General features: G+C 39.7%; 2 protein-coding genes across 3 annotated transcripts in view; both read left to right on the top strand.

Moving 5' to 3' along the window:
* The window catches only part of dpf1 (double PHD fingers 1), a 58,431-nt gene extending 39,702 nt beyond the window's left edge, over positions 1 to 18,729 (top strand). The window contains exons 10-13 of one of the 2 annotated variants that reach the window (XM_047820761.1): positions 7,713 to 7,832; positions 9,831 to 9,943; positions 10,044 to 10,125; positions 15,302 to 18,729. In XM_047820761.1, coding sequence (XP_047676717.1) covers positions 7,713 to 7,832; positions 9,831 to 9,943; positions 10,044 to 10,125; positions 15,302 to 15,372 — 386 coding nt within the window. In that variant the 3' untranslated portion in view covers positions 15,373 to 18,729. The remainder of the gene's footprint in view (positions 1 to 7,712; positions 7,833 to 9,830; positions 9,944 to 10,043; positions 10,126 to 15,301) is intronic. The other variant, XM_047820760.1, reaches the window with a different exon arrangement.
* A 6,203-nt stretch (positions 18,730 to 24,932) lies between these two features.
* On the top strand, positions 24,933 to 26,771 carry si:dkey-243k1.3 (endonuclease domain-containing 1 protein-like). Its single transcript, XM_027155530.2, has 3 exons — positions 24,933 to 25,237; positions 25,445 to 25,601; positions 25,864 to 26,771. Exons 1-3 carry the CDS (start codon positions 24,950 to 24,952, stop codon positions 26,250 to 26,252), a joined length of 834 nt encoding a protein of 277 aa, XP_027011331.2. The 5' UTR covers positions 24,933 to 24,949; the 3' UTR covers positions 26,253 to 26,771.
* Positions 26,772 to 27,161: the final 390 nt, after the last annotated feature.

Raw genomic sequence — 27,161 nt, 5'->3', positions numbered from 1 at the left:
TTCTCTGACAAGTAAGTGACAGATTTCTCCCCCCACTTTTAACACTATTTATACTTACACAACCTGATCCGGGTCATAGACCTGCTCAATAATATTAACACCTCTGCTTAGCTCTGCATTAAATTATCCAATCACACAACTATCTGTAAACAGTGCAGTGTCTACATGAGGATTTATTTTACACATACAGGTCAAGGGTTTCAGGTTCACACGACACAATGTTTACGTCAAAATGGGGACCATGGGCCACTGAACTCTCATCGACTTTTATTTACTGTACTATACTATACTATACTATACTATACTATACTATACTATACTATACTATACTATACTATACTATACTATACTATACTATACTATACTATACTATACTATACTATACTATACTATACTATACTATACTATATTATACTATACTATACTACACTATACTATACTGCACTATATTATACCGCACTATACTACACTATACTACACTACACTGCACTGTACTATACTGCACTATACTATACTACACTATGTCGCACTATACTGTACTATACTGCACTACTCTACTATACTACACTACACTATATCACACTATACTATACTACACTTTGCTATAGTACACTACACTATACTACACTATACTATACTACACTATACTATACTACACTGTCACACTATACTATACTATACTATACTATACTATACTATACTACACTACACCATGTCACACTATACTACACTATACTATACTACACTTTACTACACTACACTACACTACACTACACTATACTACACTACACTACACTACACTACACTACACTACACTACACTATACTACACTACACTACACTATACTAGACTACACTATACTAGACTACACTACACTACACTATACTAGACTACATTACACTACACTACGCTACACTACACTATGCTACACTACACTACATTACACTACACTACACTACACTATACTAGAATACATTACACTACACTACACTACACTACACTACACTACACTACACTACACTACATTACACTACACTACACTACACTATACTAGAATACATTACACTACACTACACTACACTACACTACACTACACTACACTACACTACACTACACTACACTACACTACACTACACTACACTACACTACACTACACTACACTATACTACACTACACTACACTACACTACACTACACTACACTACACTATACTACACTACACTACACTATACTATACTATACTACACTACACTACATTACACTACACTATACTACACTACACTATACTACACTACACTACACTACACTACACTACACTACACTATACCACACTATACTACACTACACTACACTACACTACACTATACCACACTATACTACACTACACTACACTACACTACACTACACTACATTACACTACACTATACTACACTACACTATACTACACTACACTACACTACACTACACTACACTACACTACACTATACTACACTATACTACACTACACTATACTACACTATACTACACTACACTACACTATACTATACTACACTACACTACACTACACTACACTACACTATACTACACTACACTACACTATACTACACTACACTACACTACACTATACTACACTACACTACACTACACTACACTACACTACACTACACTACACTATACTACACTACACTATACTACACTACACTACACTACACTATACTACACTACACTACACTACACTACACTACACTACACTATACTACACTACACTATACTACACTACACTACACTACACTACACTACACTACACTACACTATACTACACTACACTATACTACACTACACTATACTACACTATACTACACTACACTACACTACACTATACTACACTATACTACACTACACTACACTACACTACACTACACTATACTACACTACACTACACTACACTATACTACACTATACCTATAAAGAGAGAAAGATCTTTTCAGAGACACCCATAATCCTATGACCATATGCTGCGTATTCTAGTGATAAATGTATATAAATGTTATCAGTAGTGGTTTGGTAGTTTCCAGAGAGACAGAAGCTCCTTCAGCAGCTGTTTAAGAGCGAGATGTAGGAGGTTTGTATGTATTGAACTGTTTGAGACCACGAGTTTCATAACGGCACTTTACTGTATTATATTTTAGTTATACATTTCTGTCATAAGATTTCAGAAATACACACACTGTATGAATACATTCCTGCAAGCTGACCATCACATGAGCTCTAAAGCTAAAAAACAATTAAAACTGGACTTGGGGTGAATGTAGAGGGAACAATGACTACTGCTGTAATTTCTCCACATTCAGGTTGTGGGTCTCGTGGTACACTTCAGATAGAGAGCAGCGCTGCACTGTGGCGTTTTTGTTGGTCTTGTTTAATGGCCGCAGTGCGACTGTGTGTGTGTTTTATATTGAGTATAAGGCATGAGGCTGTGGAACAGGTGGTTGTGGGTAATTCCTGTGGAAGCGCTAATTCAATAAGACCTTATCGACCAGCAAGGGACGGCCCGATCTGACCAGAATCTGATTTAGTTCCTCTGGATCCATCTGAAAAAAGAGACATGGAAAGCTGATGGAGAGATGGAAAGAAGAGAGGGAGAGAGAGAGAGGGAGAGAGAGAGAGAGAGAGAGAGATGGAATTGAAAGAGGGGGTGTTTTACCAGTCTTTCACTGTCTCTATTTTTTTAATTCCCATGGGGTTGCAGACACACTTGAAAGCTATGAAGTGTGCTGTTCTGCCTGTGTTCTCCCTGTAATTGGACAAGTGCAGCACTGGGATGTGGAGAGAAACAGAGAGATGGGAAGGATCATGGACTACAGAAACTCATGGAATCTGCCTGTAACTCTATCCTTTCTCAGGATTTTCACCTTGTAAGCTGAATTTATCCATTATGGAACATGTATGTTAGGAAGATCAAAGGGAAGCCCTGTATATCATAGTAAACACACACACACACACACACACACACACACACACACACACACACACACACACACACACACACACAGTAGCCTATATATATATATATATATATATATATATATATATATATATATATATATATATATATATATATATAGGTGATATATTGAGCTGCTGAATCATTTTGCAAGACTTTGTTACGCTGTAGAAAAACTGGGCATGTGTGCATGCACTCGCTGCTCCGTGGGGAATAGAGAGCAGAGTCTGCAGCTGAAATAAATGACAGCAAGACAAAAGAGCAGATTTCCACATGCTCTTCTTTTCAATGAAAATTGCTTCTAGATTGACAGTAAATAGTGTTTTCGCATTTGAGGAATTCGGACATGCTTGGACAACAATGCAGATTTGTTGTGTTTGCATTTCCTGCACTGGTTTCTTTGTTCCGTGTGTAATGTTGTTTTTATGGTGTTTAATGTTGGATTGTACGTTATATAATATTGCATTACTAGAGATGATGCAGTTATTGTCTTATTTACTGCTCAGTGAGAGTGAAAGAGGAAGAGAGATCCACAGCTCTGTACACTATTTATCCTGATACTGTACATGGGTGTAGACGTACACTACGTAGGTTTACTATAATTCAGCATTCAGCACTTGCCTGCTGCTCTAATTATAGATATTAGATGCTCTGCTCTCAGCGAGAGTGCCATGGAGATTTGCTCACTTTCTTATTTACTGTGTGCAGCACCCCGGCTCTGTCTCTCGCTGCTTCACTTCTCTTCTCTTTTCTTCTCTTCTCTTCACTCTACACACTTTCCATATCCTCCGAACCTGCCTCCTGCTTCCTGCTTTCCAGCAGCTCACTTTATGAATCATCAGGCTTTAAATACAGACTTTGGAATGGATTGTATTGAATGTCTGTATATATTGTCAGTAATAAATTCATACCCTGTGCCCAAACATTTCCTTTTAATAAACATGACATACTTCTGATGACAGAAAGCTCAGCTCCATTGTCTGATGTGTGCGGTTTTTCCACCGCAGAATGTAAATCTCTAAGATGTTTTGTATTGTTTGTGTCTTTTACTTTATTCTATCTATCTATCTATCTATCTATCTATCTATCTATCTATCTATCTATCTATCTATCTATCTATCTATCTATCTATCTATCTATCTATCTATCTATGTCTGTCTAACATTAGCATTGTTTTATTATTTTGCAGGATCTCAGATAGCAGCATCTTCATTATGTGCTGAAATAAAAGAAATAATAAAAAAATAGACATTCACGTCGCTCCTCTACAGTAATGGAATAGTTTATCATAGTTTATTAAAGATTCTCTTACTAATAGTGGCTTGACTCTTTCCTTCGGGGGATCTGCTTTCATATTCACCGTTCACAGGTAAAGTTGCATGTATTCGGGGTTTTTTTTTTTTTGCACTGATGCTTAAGTCTTTTTTCTGGAAGCTCCATTCAGATTATGCAAATTACCTTCCAGATTTTTCTCCAGCAGAAGCTTCAGGATCTTGCTTTTTCAATAGCATTGAGCTCACTGCCTTTAAGAACAAGCAGTTGCCTTTGAACCTAGAAAAATACAGGAATCTAATGTGGGAATTTCTATAAAATGAAGCACAGTGTAACATAAAAGCAAGGGGAAAAATTATTGAAAAAAAAAAAAAAAAAAATATATATATATATATATATATATATATATATATATATATATATATATATATATATATATATATATATATTGTATATGATGTGTGTTTGTTTGTACAGCAAGCAAATAATCTACTATACTGCCAATATATTGATGACTGAACACCTTTATTATCAACATTAATCACTACAGATTTAGTTACATTTAACAAAGTCTCACATTCGCATTATTCAGCGGCTTATAAAATATCACTTGATCCAGCACATCCGAATATTTTACACTTTTTTCACATCTTTATGTGGTTGTGAGATAAAGAGCTAACTTTTCAACTTTAACATGAATAAACTGCTACACAGACTTTCAGTTCGTTCATAATTCTATCCTTAACAAACTGATCCAAACTGTGTCTGAGTGAGATGCTGCTGTCCTTAACATCCTCCATGTGTCCTGGACTTTAAAAGGAACAGTGCTACATTATTATTGGCATTGAATGGCATTCCATAATTTTAGAGTGCAATAACAGCCCAAAAACATACACTTTCATATCAGCTATCATAGATAGTGATGCTGGACAAAGCATTGCTCCTCACTTGAGCTGATATCATACAAGAAAAGTCCACAGTCAGAATTTTGTGTAAATATGACACTCTTCAGTCACAGCTTCACTTTACTTACATTAGCCATGTGTATATGAGTGTGTGTAATTACAGTATTAAAGGGGTTTAGGTCTCTAAGGTGAGTTGGGTGGGTTTGACATTTGAATCATCCCTGCTCGTGTTCATGAAGCTCCTCCTCCAACATCTTAGGTGTCCTGTGCGGTGTCTGTAAAATGTCTGACATCCAAACACAAACAGCAACTCAGCTTTCAAAACAGATTTTCTCAGTTTTTATAAATCCCACACAAACTACATGTACGTTTCTTTTTCATATTCCACATACTTTAAAGGTAATTTGTAATGATTCGAAAGCACCTTTAAATCTTTGCACTCTGAAATCTGAATACAGCTCATAGTGTTTCAGAACCGTGGACAGCACCATGTTCTCTCCAGCGCCTTTGTACTGCTGCAGGTTTGTGTAGAAACTCCATGGGGTGTAGAGTGTGGAGGCCAAGCAGCACATATAGATCCAAGATTTTTAATATTGTACTGAATAGTGCTGTCTTCCTTTCATCCTGATCAGATTCTCTCCCTCTCTCTCTCTTTCTCTCTCTCTCTCCCTCTCCCTCTCTCTCTGGGGATTAGAGAGCAGAACAGACCCATGGAATCTTAAAAAAAGAAACACTGCAACAGTCCCCCCACCTCCCCAACACACCATACCCACACTTCACACCAATGTTAGTATCTCAGGGGATGGGGTGGATTAATGACCTCACTGGAGAGAACCCAAGCTTTCAAAATCATCCGTCTGTATGTATGTGTGTGTGTGTGTGTGTGTGTGTGTGTGTGTGTGTGTGTGTGTGTGTGTGTGTGTGAGAGAGAGAGAGAGAGAGAGAGTGTGTGTGTGTTTGTGTGTGTGTGTGTGTGTGTGTGTGTATGTGTGTGTGTTGTGTGTGTGAGAGAGAGTGTGTTTGTGTGTGTGTGTTTGAGTGAGTGTGTGTGTGTATGTGTGTGTGAGAGAGAGAGAGAGAGAGTGTGTGTTTGTCCATGTGTGTGTGCGTGTATGAGAAAGAGAGAGTGTGTGTGTTTGTGTTTGTGTGTGTTTGTCTGTGTGATTGTGTGTGTGTGTGTGTTTGGGTGTTTATGTGTGTGAGTTGTGTGTGAGAGAGAGAGTGTGTGTGTGTGAGTGAGAGAGAGTGTGTGTGAATGAGTATGTGTATGTGTGTGTGAGAGTGTGTGTGTTTGTCCGTGTGTATTTGTGTGTGTGTGTGTGTGTGTGTTTCTGTGTGTGTGTGTTTGTGTGTGTTTGTGTGTGAGTGTTTGTGTGTTCTTATGTGTATGAGTGTTTGTGTGTGTATGAGTGTTTGTGTGTGTGTGTGAGTGTGTTTGTGTGTGTGTGTGTGTGTGTGTGTGTGTTTATGTGTGTGAGTGTGTGTCTGTGTGTGTGTGTGTTTGTGTGTGTTTTTGTGTGTGTTTTTGTGTGTGAGTGTTTGTGTTTGTGTGTGTGTGTGTGTGTGTGTGTGTGTGTGTGTGTGTGTGTGTGTGTGTGTGCTGATGTCTGAACATTAGCTATTCTCTGGAGGAGTACTACAATCCCATCCACATATTACACCTAAGCACATTTTTGTTCTCATATTTAGCCGCTTTAAGCCGCTCAGTGTCACTCCTCACTCCCCCCTTTGGGACTCAGACTGAAGCGTTGGGCTGTGATCATGTGAAGCGAGTGTGTAAGTAGCTGGGTGTGAAAGCTGCCAGCTAACTTGTCTGCCTTGTTAATGATATAAGGTAGTAACCTCCTGTGGCGTACCTGTCTCTCAGTTCCCAGCATCCCCTCTGTTCCTGTGACAATATTTAACAGAGCCGCAGGCCTCCTGGTGTAGAGAGCCTTGTCTCCTCCCCCAGTACACGCTGGTACAGTAAGAGAAGGTCTCCTCTTCAGGTCTCATTAATGAACACTAGCACACGAGAGAAAACTCATTACTCAGCTTCTCTCTTGTTGTCTTTTTTATTTGATTTCTTTACATTAAGCATTCACCACGTTCTGCTGTTTGCAGATTTGCTGTTTGTTCACCCTGGCCTGGGAGTTTTATCTTTTGTTTATTTATCTGTAAAATACACACAATATATTTTATTAAAAAAGTCATCTCCATTAAAAGAGAAGGAAACACTTTCTACAGCAGAAGCCTGATGGCAGAGGAGTGGAAATGACAGATGGAGGGAATGTGACAGCAGCTCTTTTTTTGTGTTGTTTGTTTCACATGTTTCTAAAGACTAGTCATTCTTTAACTTACATTTCACCCATAATGGTTCAGCAAGAGTCTTTATCATATAAATATACACCCTGTGATTCACTCAGTACTGAGATTCATCTATGAAACTGTATGTTTATCCTGGAGACCCTTTTATACCCAATCAGACACAAGGACTAAGTCTGACCTCTTGTGTACTAATGTTTGCCCCCCTTTTTTTTTGTCATGCCACAGCCAAAAAAGCAGCAGATGGCTCGGTCATCCCCAATGGCTACTGTGACTTCTGCCTCGGAGGCTCGAAGAAGACAGGCTGCCCAGAGGATCTTATCTCCTGCGCAGACTGCGGACGATCGGGTGTGAAGACAAACTCTCTTACAAAAACTCTAACATAAAACCCATATGTGTGTGTGTGTGTGTGTGTGTGTGTGTGTGTGTGTGTGTGTGTGTGTGTGTGTGTGTGTGTGTGTGAACAAAATCATTAAATGTTTAAATATGTCTTCATTGTCTGCACTCAGATTCTTATGGGACTCTAAATGAGTGGTTTTTTTTATAAGAAAGCAGATCCTGTGTGTAAGTTAATGAAGGAGTTTTCCAGAGATTTCAGATTAAACAGCGTTACTATGAACTGGAAGATGCAGCGATGCCTTTAATTAGAGCGATTTAACACGGCCTTTTACATTTACATTGATGCAGATGTTCTAAATCTTGTCTACTTAACTTAAAACTAATCTTTGAAGTTTTCAAAAACTTTTCACTGTATATAGACTATTTGGTGAAAAGTTTGAGCACCCCATGACAATCACACCTATATGTGCTTCTTCATAATTGTAATATCTCTGTGAATTGTAATACTGTATCTCTGAGAGTCCAAACCCTGTTCCATCATGACACTGTTCCTGTTACACAAAGCAGCTCCATGAAGACATGGTGTGTTAAGGTTGGAGTGAAGAACTCGAGCGTCCTACACAGAGCCCTGACTCTGCCTCAACACCACTGAACACCGAATGAACCCCAGACCTCCTCACCAACATCAGTGTCTGATCTCACTAATGCTCTTGTAGCTGAAGGAACACAAATCCCCACAGACACAAACCAACATCTAGTGGAAAGCCTTCAGAGAAGAGTGTAGCTCATTAGAACAGCAGAGGGAATCAGTCTGGAATGAGATGTTCAACAAACACACGTGGGTGTGATGGTCAGGGGGCACAAACTTTTGGCTATATAGTGTATATGTATTTATTATGCAGTATGTGTGTAATATCTTGTCCTTCAGAATTAATGGCACCCTTAATAATAATACTGAACAAAAGAGTTTATATAAAAGAAGCACATCATTGAATTGACATGTAAATGAAGATGGTGCAGAACAGTAACCTTAGATATTAAACATGCACAGACTCTAGAGGCTGCAAGTCCTTCAGGTTACAGACACCACATGTAGAAAATAAGGAGAACTGCATGGTAATGTGTTATAATGTGTTACACAATTCTGATCCTGTGTGAGAGATGAGGTTAGAAGTTAGACTGTGAGAAGATAAATTTACACACTGCCCGCACACAGGGAGGAGAAGAAGGTGGTGTTGAAGGAGCTGGTGAAATAAGTATAAAGATCACAGCAGAATTTCACAGTGTATTTGATCCTTCTAAAGATTTAAAATCAGCTGCACTTTCACGACAAGGAGTCTGAAGATCTCATCATGTCATTAGATCTACACTGAGCATCATGTGCTGCTGTCAGATAAAACCAAGATCAAACTTTTTGGTCATATGATGGTGAAGACTATTATAGAAGATCATCCTACACACCCATCTGTTTGTAATTCTATTCATACGAGAAATATGTTCATGAACGGTGCCAGTAATTCTGTACTGCACAGGTATGTGTTTAGGTATTTCACAAGTACCTTCATATATAGCTGTGTATAGAAAATAAATTAATTAAAGTTTCTAACATGTAAAGACTTTCAGAGCAGCTTCATTTGTTTATCCAGACTGTTCTGTGGTCCATGTGGTCCAGGCTGGAGAACCTTTTGACTGAAGCTTGTGGAGATTCAGAAGGCCTTTCGTAAAGTCTGCTCAGTCCACAAATTCCACGTAGTCTGGTTCACATGAACTACAACATATAAACATGCTCCCACTGAACAAACAATAATGTAATGAAATTAAGCACAAAGATCACCTACGATTTGTGGCGCATACAAAAAGCTGACAATTGAATTAAACATAAAGGGCCTTAAGAAGAGAGTCAATGTACCTTGGCTTTGTTCCTACAGGCTGCAGAACTGCACTGAAAAGATCTTCTGAAAGATATAAAAGCTGAAATTCTTTCTTTGGATTGTTTTGTTTGTCCAGGACACCCGTCCTGTCTGCAGTTCACAGTCAACATGACGGCAGCTGTGAGGACGTACCGCTGGCAGTGCATCGAGTGCAAGTCCTGCAGCCTGTGTGGCACCTCCGAGAATGACGTTAGTTACTGTTCACCTGTTATTTCCTCTTCACACATTCAGGTCGCTTGACACATCCAGAATATTGATTCTTTTTCTATCTGTGTTCTCCTGGCTGTAGGATCAGCTTTTATTCTGTGATGATTGTGATCGAGGATATCATATGTACTGTCTAAGTCCACCGATGGCAGAACCTCCAGAGGGTATGCAGTCCTCAAGCTCTATTATACATTATAGAGGATGAGAATACTGTGATCAGTCTGGAGTCCGGATGTAACAATGGCATAGTTTTGAGACTGAGTATAAATGCAAGCACATTTTTTTTATTCATTAAAACTGATGCTGATATCGAAAAGAAATGAGCAGCCTAATGTTGTGTGCTGGTAGTAATTAACTCCCTGTGTTTGAGCTTTATGTTGTAATTATGTTGTGGTGTGTGAATAGTATCTTTTCTAGTAGTGTAGTATAGTGTACTGTAGTGTAGTGTAGTGTAGTGTATAGTGTAGTGTACAGTGTAGTGTACTGTACTGTAGTGTAGTGTAATGTACAGTATAGTGTACTGTACTGCACTGTAGTATAGTGTAGTGTAATGTAGTATGGTTTGGTGTAGTTTACAGTGTAGTGTAGTATAGTGTACTGTAGTGTACTGTACTGTAGTATAGTGTACTGTAGTGTACTGTACTGTAGTATAGTGTAGTGTAGTTTACAGTGTAGTGTAGTGTAGTATAGTGTACTGTAGTGTACAGTGTAGTGTACTGTAGTGTACAGTGTAGTGTACTGTACTGTAGTGTAGTGTACAGTGTAGTGTACTGTACTGTAGTATAGTACAGTGTAGTGTAGTGTACAGTGTAGTGTACTGTACTGTAGTGTAATGTAGTGTAATGTAGTATGGTGTGGTGTAGTTTACAGTGTAGTGTAGTATAGTGTACTGTAGTGTACTGTACTGTAGTGTAGTGTAGTGTACTGTAGTATAGTGTAGTCTAGTATTGTTTAGTGTAGTGTAATGTAGTATAGTTTAGTGTAGTGTACTGTAGTGTGGCACAATGTAGTGCACTGTAATGTACTCTACTGTAGTGTACTGTAGTGTAGTATAATGTACTCTACTGTAGTGTAGTGTAGTGTAGTATAGTATACTGTACTGTGGTGTACTGTAATGTAGGGTAGTGTAGTGTACTGTAGCGTAGTGTACTGTACTGTAATGTACTCTAATGTAGTGTACTGTAGTATAGTGTACTGTAGTGTGGCAAAATGTAGTGTACTGTAATGTACTCTACTGTAGTGTAGTGTACTGTACTGTAGTATAGTGTACTGTACTGTAGTGTGCTGTAGTGTACTGTACTGTAGTGTACTGTAGTGTAGTATAGTGTAGTGTAGTGTACTGTAATGTGGAACAATGTACTGTAGTGTGGCACAGTGTAGTTTACTGTAGTGTAGTGTAGTATAGTGTAGTGTACTGTACTGTAGTGTAGTATAGTGTAGCATACTGTACTAGTATAGTGTACTCAGTGTACTGTACTGTAGTGTACTGTAGTGTAGTTTAGTGTACTGTAGTATAGTAGTGTAGTGTAGTGTATAGTACTCTAGTGTAGTGTAGTGTGGTATAGTGTAGTGTAGTGTAGTGTGGTATAGTGTATAGTAGTGTATAGTAGTGTAGTGTGGTGTAGTGTACTGTACTGTAGTGTAGTGTGGTATAGTGTAGTGTACTGTAGTGTAGTGTGGTATAGTGTAGTGTAGTGTAGTGTAGTGTGGTATAGTGTAGTGTAGTGTAGTGTGGTATAGTGTAGTGTAGTGTAGTGTGGTATAGTGCAGTGTAGTGTAGTATAGTGTAGTGTAATGTACTATAGTGTGCTGTAGTATAGTTTAGTGTACTGTAGTGTAGTATAGTATAGTGTACTGTAGTGTAGTATAGTATAGTGTACTGTAGTATGGGATAGTGTACTGTAGTGAGGCACAGTGTAGTTTACTGTAGTGTAGTGTAGTGTAGTATAGTGTAGTGTATTATAGTTTAGTTTAGTGTACTGTACCGTACTGTAGTGTACTGTAGTATAATGTAGTGTGGTGTATTGTAGTATAATATAGTGTAGTGTAGTGTAGTATAGTGAAGTGTAGTGTAGTATAGTGAAGTGTAGTGTAGTGCAGTGTACAGTAGTGTAGGGTAGTGTACTGTAGTGTACTGTAGTGTACTGTAGTGTAGTGTACTGTAGTGTAGTGTAGTGTGCTGTAGTATAGTGTAGTGTACTGTAGTGTAGTTTACTGTAGTGTACTGTAGTATAGTGTACTGTAGTGTGGCACAGTGTAGTTTACTGTAGTGTAGTGTACTGTAGTGTAGTATAGTTTAGTGTACTGAAGTGTACTGTAGCATAGCGTACTGTAGTATAGTACAGTGTAGTGTAGTTTAGTGTAGTGCAGTAGGGTATAGTGTAGTGTAGTCTAGTTTAGTGCAGTGTAGTTTAGTGTAGTATAGTGTACTGTACTGTAGTGTACTGTGTAGTGTATTGTATAGTGTAGTTTAGTGTAGTGTAGTGCAGTGTGGTATAGTTTAGTGTACTGTAGTGTAGTGTAATTTAGTGTCGTTTAGTGTAGTGTAGTCTAGTGTAGTGTAGTGTGGTATAGTGTACTGTAGTGTAGTGTAATTTAGTGTCGTTTAGTGTAATGTAGTCTAGTGTAGTGTAGTGTGGTATAGTGTAGTGTAGTGTAGTGTAGTGTAGTGTAGTGTAGTGTAGTGTAGTGTGGTATAGTGTAGTGTAGTGTAGTGTGGTATAGTGTAGTGTAGTGTAGTGTAGTATAGTGTAGTGTAGTGTAGTGTAGTGTAGTTTAGTGTAGTGTATAGTAGTGTAGTGTAGTGTAGTGTATAGTACTCTAGTGTAGTGTAGTGTGGTATAGTGTAGTGTAGTGTAGTGTGGTGTAGTGTATAGTAGTGTAGTGTAGTGTAGTGTGGTGTAGTGTACTGTACTGTAGTGTAGTGTGGTATAGTGTAGTGTACTGTAGTGTAGTGTGGTATAGTGTAGTGTAGTTTAGTGTAGTGTATAGTAGTGTAGTGTAGTGTAGTGTAGTGTAGTGTAGTGTATAGTACTGTAGTGTAGTGTAGTGTGGTATAGTGGAGTGTAGTGTAGTGTGGTATAGTATAGTGTAGTGTAGTGTAGTGTGGTGTAGTGTACTGTAGTGTAGTGTAGTGTATAGTAGTGTAGTGTAGAGTAGTGTAGTGTAGTGTAGTGTATAGTAGTGTAGTGTAGTGTAGTGTGGTATAGTGTATAATAGTGTAGTGTAGTGTAGTGTAGTGTGGTGTAGTGTACTGTACTGTAGTGTAGTGTGGTATAGTGTAGTGTAGAGTAGTGTAGTGTAGTGTATAGTAGTGTAGTGTAGAGTAGAGTAGTGTAGTGTAGTGTAGAGTAGTTTAGTGTAGTGTAGTGTAGTGTAGTGTAGTGTAGTGTAGTGTAGTGTAGTGTATAGTGGAGTAGTGTAGTGTAGTGTAGAGTAGTTTAGTGTAGTGTAGTGTAGTGTAGTGTATAGTAGTGTAGTGTAGAGTAGTGTAGTGTATAGTAGAGTAGTGTAGTGTAGTGTAGTGTATAGTAGTGTAGTGTAGTGTAGTGTAGTGTAGTGTAGTGTATAGTGGAGTAGTGTAGTGTAGTGTAGAGTAGTTTAGTGTAGTGTAGTGTAGTGTATAGTAGTGTAGTGTAGAGTAGTGTAGTGTATAGTAGAGTAGTGTAGAGTAGTGTAGTGTATAGTAGAGTAGTGTAGTGTAGTGTAGTGTATAGTAGTGTAGTGTAGTGTAGTGTAGTGTATAGTAGAGTAGTGTAGTGTAGTGTAGAGTAGTGTAGTGTATAGTAGAGTAGTGTAGTGTAGTGTAGTGTATAGTAGTGTAGTGTAGTGTAGTGTAGTGTATAGTAGAGTAGTGTAGTGTAGTGTATAGTAGTGTAGTGCAGTGTACTGTAGCATAGCGTACTGTAAAGTACAGTGTAGTGTAGTTTAGTGTAGTGTAGTATGGTGTAGTGTAGTGTAGTGTAGTGCAGTGTAGTTTAGTGTAGTATAGTGTACTGTACTGTAGTGTACTGTGTAGTGTATTGTATAGTGTAGTTTAGTGTAGTGTACTGTAGTGTAATTTAGTGTCGTTTAGTGTAGTGTAGTCTAGTGTAGTGTGGTGTAGTGTGGTATAGTGTAGTGTAGTGTAGTGTGGTGTAGTGTAGTGTAGTGTAGTGTGGTATAGTGTAGTGTAGTGTAGTGTAGTGTGGTGTAGTGTAGTGTAGTGTAGTGTAGTGTAGTGTAGTGTGGTATAGTGTAGTGTAGTGTAGTGTAGTGTGGTATAGTGTAGTGTAGTGTGGTGTAGTGTAGTGTAGTGTAGTGTAGTGTAGTGTAGTGTGGTATAGTGTAGTGTAGTGTAGTGTAGTGTGGTATAGTGTAGTGTAGTGTAGTGTGGTATAGTGTAGTGTAGTGTAGTGTGGTATAGTGTAGTGTAGTGTAGTGTAGTGTGGTATAGTGTAGTGTAGTGTAGTGTGGTATAGTGCAGTGTAGTGTAGTGTAGTGTATAGTAGAGTAGTGTAGTGTAGTGTATAGTAGTGTAGTGTAGTGTAGTGTATAGTAGAGTAGTGTAGTGTAGTGTGGTATAGTGTAGTGTATAGTAGAGTAGTGTATAGTAGAGTAGTGTAGTGTAGTGTAGAGTAGTGTTGTGTAGAGTAGTGTAGTGTAGTGTAGAGTATAGTAGAGTAGTGTAGTGTAGAGTAGTGTAGTGTAGATTAGTGTATTGTAGTGTAGTGTAGTGTAGTGTAGTGTAGTGTTGTGTTGTGTTGTGTATAGTAGAGTAGTGTAGTGTAGTGTAGTGTAGTGTAGTGTTCTGTACTGTAGTGTTGTGTAGAGTAGTGTAGTGTGGTGTAGTGTAGTGTAATGTAGTGTAGTGTAGTGTACAGTGTAGTGTAGTGTAATGTAGTGTAGTGTAGTGTAGTGTAGTGTAGTGTAAAGTGTAGTGTAGTGTAGTGTAGTGTAGTGTAGTGTTGTGTAGTGTAAAGTGTAGTGTAGTGTTGTGTAGTGTAGTGTAAAGTGTAGTGTAGTGTAGTGTAATGTAGTGTAGTGTAGTGTAGTGTAGTTTAGTGTTGTGTAGTGTTGTGTAGTTTAGAGTACTGTAGTTTAATGTAGTTTAGAGTAGTGTAGTTTAGTGTTGTGTAGAGTAGTGTAGTGTAGTGTAGTGTAGTGTAGTTTAGTGTTGTGTAGAGTAGTGTAGTGTAGTGTAGTGTAGTTTAGTGTTGTGTAGTGTTACTGGTAAAAATGCATTGAAGCAAATCTTATTCTATAGACGACTGTTTTTTGTCTACAGCACAGCACAGAGCTGTACAACGTTGTTTAGCACTATGCAGTGTAAAGTTATGGACTGTGACCTCTCCTCCACAGGGAGCTGGAGTTGTCACCTGTGTCTGCGGCAGCTGAAGGAAAAAGCCTCTGCTTACATCATGCTGAATTAATCTTCATCGTTAGGACGGGTTGCAGCCACCCGGCTTCTGCCTCCACAGCCTCCTCATGACAAACCGACACGGCAGATTGAAAGAGACGCTGAATTTGCATTGAAAGAAAAATACCACACGCTGCACCAGTCCTGCAGGGAATTTGCAACCATCCACTTCATGGAGAGAACAGGTTCCTCCCTCATTTCTGGTGCACAGCAGACGTGCCTGCTCTTTATTCAGCCCAAAACACACTCTCCCAAGTCTCCCTAATCATTGCCTCCAGCTATAAGTCTAGGGAGGGATTTCTATTGATGCACACGTTTATTTTGCGCTACTTAGTTGAGAGGCTCAGAGCGGCTCCTCACTGAAGGGTCCGTTTTAACGTGTGGCTCAAGAGGGCACTCGAATGGCAAGAGACTCTGAGTGTTCTCGATGGAAAAACATATTGACTGCTGATGAGGAAAACGCCACGAGATCTCCCGGTTTCCATAGCTGCTTTTGGATCACGAAGCACCACTAATACACTTTTTCAGCTGTGGTGCCGCCCACTCTCTGCAGCCCACTGTGAGAGGTAGACACCAGCAGGCTACAGGACCGTACTTCAACACCAGAAAGAGAAGAGCTCATTACAGCTCCAGACAGAGAAATGAATCAATGTATTATTCAGCTCCTTTTGAGGTGGAGCTCAACACATCACCCTCAGATCTGATGTTGATAAGAAGAAATTTGATGGCCTGCAGTCTTAAGAGACATGGATTTGGATTTACCTGAAAAACATGAGTCTGTTTTTAACACATAAACTTTGATGTTGTCCATGAACGGATTCCCTTTAAGCTTAAGGAGGTCTGAGGCGCATGTCGTTCAGCTTGGGTGGTAGTTTATGTCAAAAAGATCCAACTCTCTGCTGTCATTCATCCTAAACCCTGATAACACACACACACACACGTACACACACGTACACAAACATACACATGTGTACTGTACACTGACATACATACATATACACATACACACACACGCACACACACACCAGCTTTTATTTCCTACTGAAAAAGCCAGTATACGATATTCTCTCTGTGTGTTTGTCAGGGTGTATAGTACTGAATTATGTCCAGCCTTGTTTTAAAAACAGGGCTTTAATGTTTTTTTTTTTATATTAATACTTTGGATGCATGTTGTGATAATGTTTTAAAAATTAACCTTTTAAGAGCAGGCGGAAAAAAAAGCACACTTAATTTGCAATAATGTGTTTGTGACCCCCTCGGGGGACGTTGCGTCCGTGTGTATGTACGTGTGACACTTTTTGTGGAACCGTGAAACTAGGCACCGTATTGGAAAGGCGCAGGGTTTTGGAGCTGGAGCTTCCCGTGACGGCACCGTATTTCATTTCACTTCTTTTTTACTATTTTCTCTACAAAATGAAAGCCAGTGCTGAGACAAACTGTAGCGCCTTGATTTTGTACAATGAGCTCTTTCCTATCTGTAAGTCTGCTTTGTGTTCTGGGACTTTGTAATTGCAGTGTGCTTTAAAAAAAAAGGTAAATAACTCCAGTAGAGTGTTACTGGGATGCCAGCATGTGTATGTGACTTTGTGCTGAGGCGATTTTGAACCCAAAGTCCCGTCCATCTGTGGCCTACCTGAAAGAACTGTCTGCTTTTTTGTTTCAGCCCACAAGCTTTAAGTTGGGAGACACTCGCTGTAAATAAACTTTTGCTCTCTTATTTTTGAATGGAACGTACTTGCCATATGACTCCTGGAAAATGTTATGACTTCATTAAAAATGTGAAAACTAAGCTTCCTGGAATATAAAATCTGTTGGGTCATTTCTATTTTTGTATTTAATCCAGAACTGTGGTTGGAGCCATTAGATGGTCATTGCTTACTGTAAAGACGCTATAAAACGAGTAGAAGTGTTTCATGTTTATCCAGAAGTCTGAGCTCTTCTCCATCAGTACGATTACTTTCCCCGACCCTTTGTAGTACTGCGATCTTGAGTACTTTTGTGTACTTATTTAAGTATTTTGCACTGAGTGTGACTCTTTTTGACTTGATGACGAAAGCAATGAAACACAGCCAAACCTTTGCATGTTGTGATGCCTTAGTTTACAGCAGAGTTACAAACAGAATGTAGTTTTTTTCCCCCTTTCACAGATTCCACACTTCACTCTCAGGCCACATCCACATGTGTACAGATGTTTTTGAAAACCGGGTTCTTTTCCTGAGTTCACACAAAATAGAAGCGTTTGCAACACTGCATTTATAAAAAAAAAAAATGTACCAAAAAAATGTGTTGAATTGAAAGTGCTGAGACGGCAGCAGCATCCTGTGTACAGACGCTGTGCTGTCGCTCGTATAACGAGGCACTAGAACTCGTCTCGGGGTCTGTAAGATCGTTTTCTCATCACACGAGTCTGTAGGATTGAAACATATTCATATACTCCATGTTGGTCATGATTTCCAGCCATTTTGCATCTCTAGTTCATTTGATGACAGAACATTTGATGACATGCTATTGCCATACAATGTTTTTACTGCTTTCAAAAAGTTCCTCGTACGTGTGAACGTGGCCTCGGTATTTGAGCAGAGACGATGTGAATGATTTTCTCTGCTTAAAGTATAAATCTCTCTGTGGCTGCTGCCTTCCAGAAGGATCTGTGATTATTATAAATGAAGCTTGTTAGTTTGTCGGCCTTTACCGTGGGGTCGGTCATGTGATCTGATTGTAATCATATCTTGAATGAAGTAACGTGTTTGAGTGAGTAAATGTACAGTAGAAGGTGTTTATCAGCTGCATTTTGAGCCGTGCCGCGTCCGAGGAGTCGCTTCAAAAGTTCCACAAAAACTTCAGTAATTATTCAAAAGTGTATGTCATGGGCTAAAACATCTGAAATAAATATTTTTAAATTGGTAACTCATAAAATTTAGTCCGTATAGTTTCTCTCTCTCTCTCTCTCTCTCTCTGTCTCTCTCACACTCACTCACTCACACACACACACACACACACACACACACACACACACACACACACACACACACACACACACACACACACACACACACACATACACAGACTTTTAGCCTTTCTGTTTATCCTGTTCCTTGTTGTGCTGTGATCTTTGCTTGCATCCTTTTTTCCCTAAGAGATGTTTCTTTCAGGAGAGTGTGAACAGATTCATTTCATGTCAATGTTCAGAAAAAAAAAAGTGAAAGTAATAAACACCACGGAGAAAAGGGATGAGCTTGAGCTCAGGCTATTGTCATTTTTCACTGAAACATTCACATCTAATTAACTGATTCACTGATTTTAACTGAAGTAGATGGCAGGTAGTGTGTTGCTGGAGTCAGCTGATCGCCTCACAGACTCAGTAAGGTTTAGTGTTTATTATAACGGCTTGTTCGTGTTATTCTCTCACTACTGTATGATACACTGACACACGAAGACCTGTGAATGTTTCGTTTAAAATGTGCCTTTAATCCTTTAGTGTGTGTTATTGTACCTTTAGAAATAATTTAAGGAACATGATTTGACCTTTGAAGGATCGCAGATGAATCTTTACCACTTTACTCATGATGTGTGAATAACAATCGTGACTAACTGAGAGTTTAGACCACATACATCTTTAAAAGTACATGCTAAAGGTACAGAAGATGTGTGAGTGTATAAGAGTGTTCTGTAAATTATTCTACTTCAGGTCTGTAGAAACTAAAATTCATTTGGGCAAAAAAAACAAACAAAAACGTTTTAATTCTTACAGTTTTTTTGTTTTGTGAATTCCTTCATTCCTGCACTCACTACACTATGTCCAAAAATCCTTACAGCCCAGTCCCAGCAGCCCCCAATATTTCACATCTCAACACAGACACACACACACACACACACACACACACACACACACACACACACACACACACACACACACACACACACACACACACACACACACACTCTTCAAAAAATCAGATCATTACCTTGGGCTCAATCTCACACCATATATGTCTCGGGCTGCTTGGAATGGAATCATGGCAACTCGTTTGTGTTTGTGAGTGTGTGTGTGTGTGTGTGTGTGTGTGTGTGTGTGTGTGTGTGTGTGTGTGTGTGTGTGTGTGTGTGTGTAAACACACGTGTGTCTGTGTGTATGTTGAAGCATGATTGGAGACCCCAAGCCAATTACCACATCCAGCAGACAGGCTCAGACTCCCAGCCAATAGGAGTGGAGCTACGCCTGAGGCGGTTGCCATGGTAACTCGGCGGGCCTGCTTGCATGGCGGATGATGCCGGGGTGATAGATTACTGTAAGTGGATGGGGTGTGTGGAGGGATGGTGGGGGCGGTCATGCATAAATATAATGTATGAATAAATTTGAATGCAGTGACTTTATGTATCCACACTGCACGAGGACAGACGAGTTTAACACCATCCACTTCAGTGTCTGAGTCTCGGAGCAGTCCAAACATCTCAGCAGGGTATTTTGGCAAACCTTTTGTTTTGAGGTGTTTCATGTTGAACCGTATTCTCCATGCAGCTGAGAGATGTGCAGTCGCAACCAGCATCGACTCCACAGTCAGACGCGGCAAGAAGACGGAAGGACAATTTTACATGAATATTCTTTCATTAGAATCACAGAGAAACATCAGCTTCCATTCAAAGGTCTTAAAAATAAACCTTACATTTCTGCAATGTTATTCTGCATCATTAAACTTCATTAAACAAACATAACACCAGGAACAGCACCAGCAAACACCAGTAACACCACAAACACCAGTAACACTAGAAACACTACAAACACCACAAACACCAGTAACACCGCAAACACCAGTAACACCACAAACACCAGTAACACTACAAACACTACAAACACTAAAAACACCAGTAACACTATAAACGCCAGTAACACCACAAACACCAGTAACACCACAAACACCAGTAACACCACAAACACCAGTAACACTACAAACACTACAAACACTACAAACACCAGTAACACTATAAACACCGCAAACACCAGTAACACTATAAACACCAGTAACACTACAAACACTACAAACACCACAAACACCAGTAACACTATAAACACAGCAAACACCAGTAACACCACAAACACCAGTAACACTACAAACACTACAAACACTACAAACACCAGTAACACCACAAACACCAGTAACACTATAAACACCAGTAACACCACAAACACCAGTAACACTACAAACACTACAAACACTACAAACACCAGTAACACTACAAACACCAGTAACACTATAAACACCAGTAACACCACAAACACCAGTAACACCACAAACACCAGTAACACTACAAACACTACAAACACCAGTAACACCACAAACACCACAAACACCAGTAACACTACAAACACTACAAACACCACAAACACCAGCAAACACCACAAACACCAGCAAACACCACAAACACCAGTAACACAACAAACACCAGTAACACCAGTAACACTACAAACAGCACAAATACCAGTAACACCACAAACACCAGTAACACTATAAACACCAACAAACACCAGTAACACCAGTAACACTACAAACAGCACAAATACCAGTAACACCACAAACACCAGTAACACTACAAACAGCACAAACACCAGTAACACCACAAACACCAGCAAACACCACAAACACCAGTAACACTATAAACACCGCAAACACCAGTAACACCACAAACACCAGTAACACTACAAACACTACAAACACTACAAACACCAGTAACACCACAAACACCAGTAACACTATAAACACCAGTAACACCACAAACACCAGTAACACTACAAACACTACAAACACCAGTAACACTATAAACACCAGTAACACCACAAACACCAGTAACACCACAAACACCAGTAACACTACAAACACTACAAACACCACAAACACCAGTAACACCACAAACACCACAAACACCACAAACACTACAAACACCACAAACACCAGTAACACCACAAACACCAGTAACACCACAAACACTACAAACACCACAAACACCAGCAAACACCACAAACACCAGTAACACAACAAACACCAGTAACACCAGTAACACTACAAACAGCACAAATACCAGTAACACCACAAACACCAGTAACATCAGTAACACTACAAACAGCACAAATACCAGTAACACCACAAACACCAGTAACACTACAAACAGCACAAACACCAGTAACACCACAAACACCAGCAAACACCAGTAACACCACAAACACCAGCAAACACCAGTAACACCCCAAACACCAGTAACACTACAAACACCACAAACACCAGCAAACACCACAAAAACCAGCAAACACCACAAACACCACAAACACCAGTAACACAACAAACACCACAAACACCAGTAACACAACAAACACCGGTAACACTATAAACACCAACAAACACCAGTAACACCACTAACACTACAAACAGCACAAACACCAGCAAACACCACAAACACCAGTAACACTACAAACAGCACAAACACCAGTAACACTACAAGCACCACAAACACCACAAACACCAGTAACACCACAAACAACAGTAACACTACAAACAGCACAAACACCAGCAAACACCACAAACACCAGTAACACCACACCGGCAAACACCACAAACACCAGTAACACCACAAACACCACAAACACCAGCAAACACCTGTAACACCACAAACACCACAAACACCAGTAACACCACAAACATCAGCAAACACCAGTAACACTACAAACACCAGCAACACCACAAACACCAGTAACATCAGTAACACCACAAACACCAACAAACACCAGTAACACCACAAACACTAGTAACACCAGTAATAATAACTGTTATAATAATAATGATCATAACGTCTTTATTAACCTAGACTCACTTATCTATATTAAATGACACGGTTTGCTGTAAAGTCTTCAGTTCCTGCAGTAAATAAAGTGGACAGATGTGTGTGTGGTCTGAGAGTCTGGACATAAAGGCACCTGAAGTCCACTTCAATGTTTTCTTTTAAAAATTATTTTAACATAAATGACATTCAATTTATTTGTACAGCACATTTAACAATTCACAGTGTCTCAAAGCAGCTTTACAGAAGTATAGAGACAGAATAATAACTAACTACCAAATAAATAAACAAACAAACAAACAAACAAACAAATAAATAAGTAAAATGATCTCTAACATTTATCCCTATTAAAGCCTTTAGTGAGGCTGATGAGGGAAAAACTCAGAAGGAAACAGACTCACAATGTCAATGTAAATAATCTCATTTCTACAACAGTTTATAATAGAGCTCCTGAGGATCAGCACAAACTCTGAGTTCACCAAAGACCCCACCACAGACCCCACCACAGACCCCACCACAGACCCCACCACAGACCCCACCACAAACCCCACCACAAACTCCACCACAGACCCATGATCTCTGATGAAGACCAGACCATACAGCTGACTGGTGTAACAATGGTTCACAGACGTCCACTGCTATATTACTGACATCACAGACACTGTATCTCTTATTTCTTTATTAGTCTTAAACTGTTTCTTCCCAAAATGTTTGTTGAGCTAAAATCAGTGCAGAGTCTAGTGTCCTGGTCCTCAACCTTCTTATCGAAGTTCTTCTACTCTTCTGCCATCTAGTGGTCACTAATTATCATGAACTCTTAATAATGCTAATCTTACAGGTTCTGTGTTAATATTAAAAATAACATCATATATTCAGTTACATGTCTTCAGGACTGTAGTAATTAATAAAGCACGATCACAACATGAACATTTTCTCTGGGGTTTAAAAGAGCTGTAGTCAAAGCATGCATGAATAAACCTGTGACTCAGTCTCAAGACCTGTCACTAAATAATTAGCACGTCATGTGTCACAGCAAATCAGTCCCGAAGTGGGAAAGCTTTAATCCTCACATTATATCAGCACTCATTCTGCTGCTCTGAGTCTTCATTTGTGTCTCCAAGAGGAAGTGGAAGTCATTCACAACTTTAGCTCTTATTAGTCAGAAGTTTGCCACGTCCACTGATGATGTCGCTGACTTTTAGCCTTTTTAGTAGAATGTGCATGTTTACGTGGTGAACACATGAGTGGAGCGATACACAGTGTAAGGAACAAGAAACGCTGCTCAGATGATCACATTCATGGACCAGAACTGACTGTTACTATAAAGACCTACATCATGGTAAGAAGGTTCCTTGCCCAAATCTTGATGGAATTTCTGTCCTCTATGGCTGATTTTATGGCTGTGAGCGAATCCCGCCTCCTATGGCTGATCTTATGACAATGTGATGATGTGGCCATGAGTAACATTCAGGGCTGCTCTTTATGGAGGGAAGAGCTGAGGAACATTTTCTCACTCAGGTGGCTCCAGCATCTTTAGAATAGCTGAAACTCAGCTGCACACACGAGTCAGATGTTCTGCTGATGCCCTACAGTCTGCAAGTTTAGAAAATGGTACAGTCATGACGTCTGACTTCTGCTGGTGGAACAAGTGATGTGAGGCTCAGAAGATTACACAGATACAGAATCTTGGCCTTTTTTGTAAAAATAAGTTGGAAAACTGTACAGAATCTGTCTGTCTTTAAAAAGAACTCCATTGAGATCCTTCCACAATATGAGCACCAGCTCCACGAGATCCTCAAGGAAACGTTACGCCAGGTTAGCTGTGTAGAGTTGCCATGGTGACCGGCTCAGGTAAAAAAATCCTGCTTTGCAATCCTGATGCTCCTCAGGACTGGTAGGAACTGAACCCAGAGCAGATCTCAGTGACTAATCACCACAGGAGCGTTCCAGAGAGACACGAAGAAGAAAAATGTCCTCATCTAGTGACCAAAACGAAGAAATGCAGGTCGAGCTTTTCAGTGACAGAGACAGAACGGAGGAAGATGTTATGGAGGAATAATTAGACAATAGAACACAACCAGAAGACATCAGACATGAACGAAAAGATCTGAATAGAACAGAGGGAATTAGTGAAGGAAAAGATCCTGCAGATGACATCAGAAAAGAATAGATAGATAGATAGATAGATAGATAGATAGATAGATAGATAGATAGATAGATAGATAGATAGATAGATAGATAGATAGATAGATAGATACTCCTTCTTCTAGTTCACATTTTGTTGCTGAATGTTGAGGATTTTCTGTAGTGTGTGTTGAGTGTGACCTGAGGTCAGGTTTGGCGTGGAGTCCTGGGAAAGTAACACATGGCAGAATATTTGTGTAACCTTTCTGGAGCTGATAAAGTTTGTGTACCAGAAGGTCACTGATCAGGTCCTTCTCATGATTTACAGGAAATCTAGCTCGTATCGTTACCAGCAGTTTTATCATCTTCAGTTGTTACTAAAACATTAAATCTTTTAGATTTCCTGCACAATAAAGTTATTATTATATCTGTTCTGGTGTAAATCATGTACACTATTGTACACCGTCATGTGACTACGGTTTATTTATTTAACCACATCCAAATGTTTGCTCTGTTTTCCTGCCGAAACGTTGATAATGCTAAAAATAATGAAAAAAAAAAGCTCTGTAGATAAGGAGGCTGCTATAAGAGGAGAAGGTCTGCACACATTCCACTGTGAGAGTCTGAATCGTTCATTCATGATGTACGCTGGGTTTCTGTGTGTCCTTATAGGCGCCTTCCTGGGACTAAACCACGGTGATGTGGTGTCTGACTTCAGCCCGTGTTTAAAGTACTTCTACAAAGGGAAAGTGCCTCAGTTGGGGTCGGACACCCCCGGGGCAGCTCGACTCTGCCAGCGCTTCCAGAACCGGTTTCATTTTGCCACACTGTACGACACACACCACCGCATTGCCGTCTACTCTGCGTACGTTTTTGAGCCCAGCAATGGTGGAGGCAGAGAGAATCGCTGGTTTGTGGAGCCCCAGGTGAGGGGTGGAGGCTGACAGATTCAGGATGTGTAAGAACACTGTACTCAGTATTGAATTAAACTTTTTTGTAAAAGATTTTCTTATTGTATCTTTCCAGAAGATTGGAAATGAGGGTGTACCACACGTGTATTTTACAGTGAAACCTAGTGTAGATTGTGTAGTTTGTGTAACCTTCACGCCTTAAACATGTGTGTTGTTTCCCAGTTGGTGAATCAGAACTGGGCTGGGGAAATGAGAGAGGGATACCGGCTGGAACAGAACTATCCTGGTGTCTACCTGGGTGAGAGACAGGCTCTGAATGAGGATTTCACTCACTCAGGGTTTGATCGTGGTCACCTCAACCCTAATGGACACCATGCAGGTCTGTACTGATTCCAGCTTACTGTGGTTCTTTATATCCATACAATATTTATATCTACACACATTAAGAGTACTTCAATATAAAAAAGTTTTCTTTTCAGCCCCATCATTATAATATCATTATATCATGTTTTTAACTTCATCCCTTTTTGTTTTGATCTTTGGTTTGTGGTTTTACTCATTTAATAAATATGTACCTTGTTGTGCTTGTTATATCAGTGCTAATGGAGTCTTTGTTCCTTTTGTGACTCTTGTTAACACAGTGCCGAGCCGTAATGCTACGTTCACCCTCACAAACGTCGTGCCTCAGAACCCAAAACTGAACCAGAACTCTTGGGCCAAACACGAGTCCATGCTAGCGAAGATGTTCAGCACTCAGTGTGACAAAGCCTACGTGCTGGTTGGTGCCATTCCTTCTGCCGACAACTGGATCATCAAGAATAATGTCAAACGTGTCAATATCCCAGAATACATATGGAACGTGTACTGCTGCATCGACCGCAACGGCTCTCCTGTTCGCAGTGGAGCTGCGTTCGCCCTCAACACTGAGCGGAACGTAGTTGAGCAGTGCACGCTGAGTGAAATGGTTAGCTTCCTCCAGCAATACTCCAACACACCAGTAGGGGAGCTGTTCCAAAATCAATGCCAGTAACAGCTTAACATTGCTGCCCACACTACTGATTCACTTTTAAAGCCTGACACAGAATAGCATGCAGAAATCCATCAAAATTGTAGATCTGTATAATGGTTTTGGTATTTTTGGTAAGCCACAACTAAACCTTATATAACCTTGTGGTGGTACCTGGAATTACACCCTAATGAAGCAAATGGTGTTTGACTGAAACTTTTATATCAGCGGTGATGTAGTAAAGTCAACATAATCGGTCATTAAATTAGGAGCTTATTTTTTAGTCTTTGGATAAATCAAACATACAGAGAGGATATTTTCTGACATGTTGGGTGATGTGTGATGTCACTTCCTGTGGCTTTTTCTTACTCTGAAATACACAAAGGATCTTTATAGGATCTTTATTACTGTACACAGGGTTTTTATTAAACACATGGATCATTTAACTGAAACTAAAATCATCTCAACAAACTAAAATATTCATATTTGTATTGTTATGTTGAAATGAAACAGAATATAATAAAAGCATCATCATCATCATCATCATCATCATTCATTCATTCATTCATTCCCTACCGCTTATCTGAACTTCTCGGGTCACGGGGAGCCTGTGCCTATCTCAGGCGTCATCGGGCATCGAGGCAGGATACACCCTGGACGGAGTGCCAACCCATCACAGGGCACACACACTCTCTCATTCACTCACACACACACACACACACACACACACACACACACACACACTACGGACAATTTTCCAGAGATGCCAAACAACCTACCATGCATGTCTTTGGACCGGGGGAGGAAACCGGAGTACCCGGAGGAAACCCCCGAGGCACGGGGAGAACATGTAAACTCCACACACACAAGGTGGAGGTGGGATCATCATCATCATCATCATCATCATCATTATTATTATTATTATTATTATTA

The sequence above is a fragment of the Tachysurus fulvidraco genome, chromosome 11 (assembly GCF_022655615.1).
Source record: "Tachysurus fulvidraco isolate hzauxx_2018 chromosome 11, HZAU_PFXX_2.0, whole genome shotgun sequence".
NCBI classification, from domain to species: Eukaryota; Metazoa; Chordata; class Actinopteri; order Siluriformes; family Bagridae; genus Tachysurus; species Tachysurus fulvidraco.
This window is presented reverse-complemented; position numbering and strand designations above follow the sequence as displayed.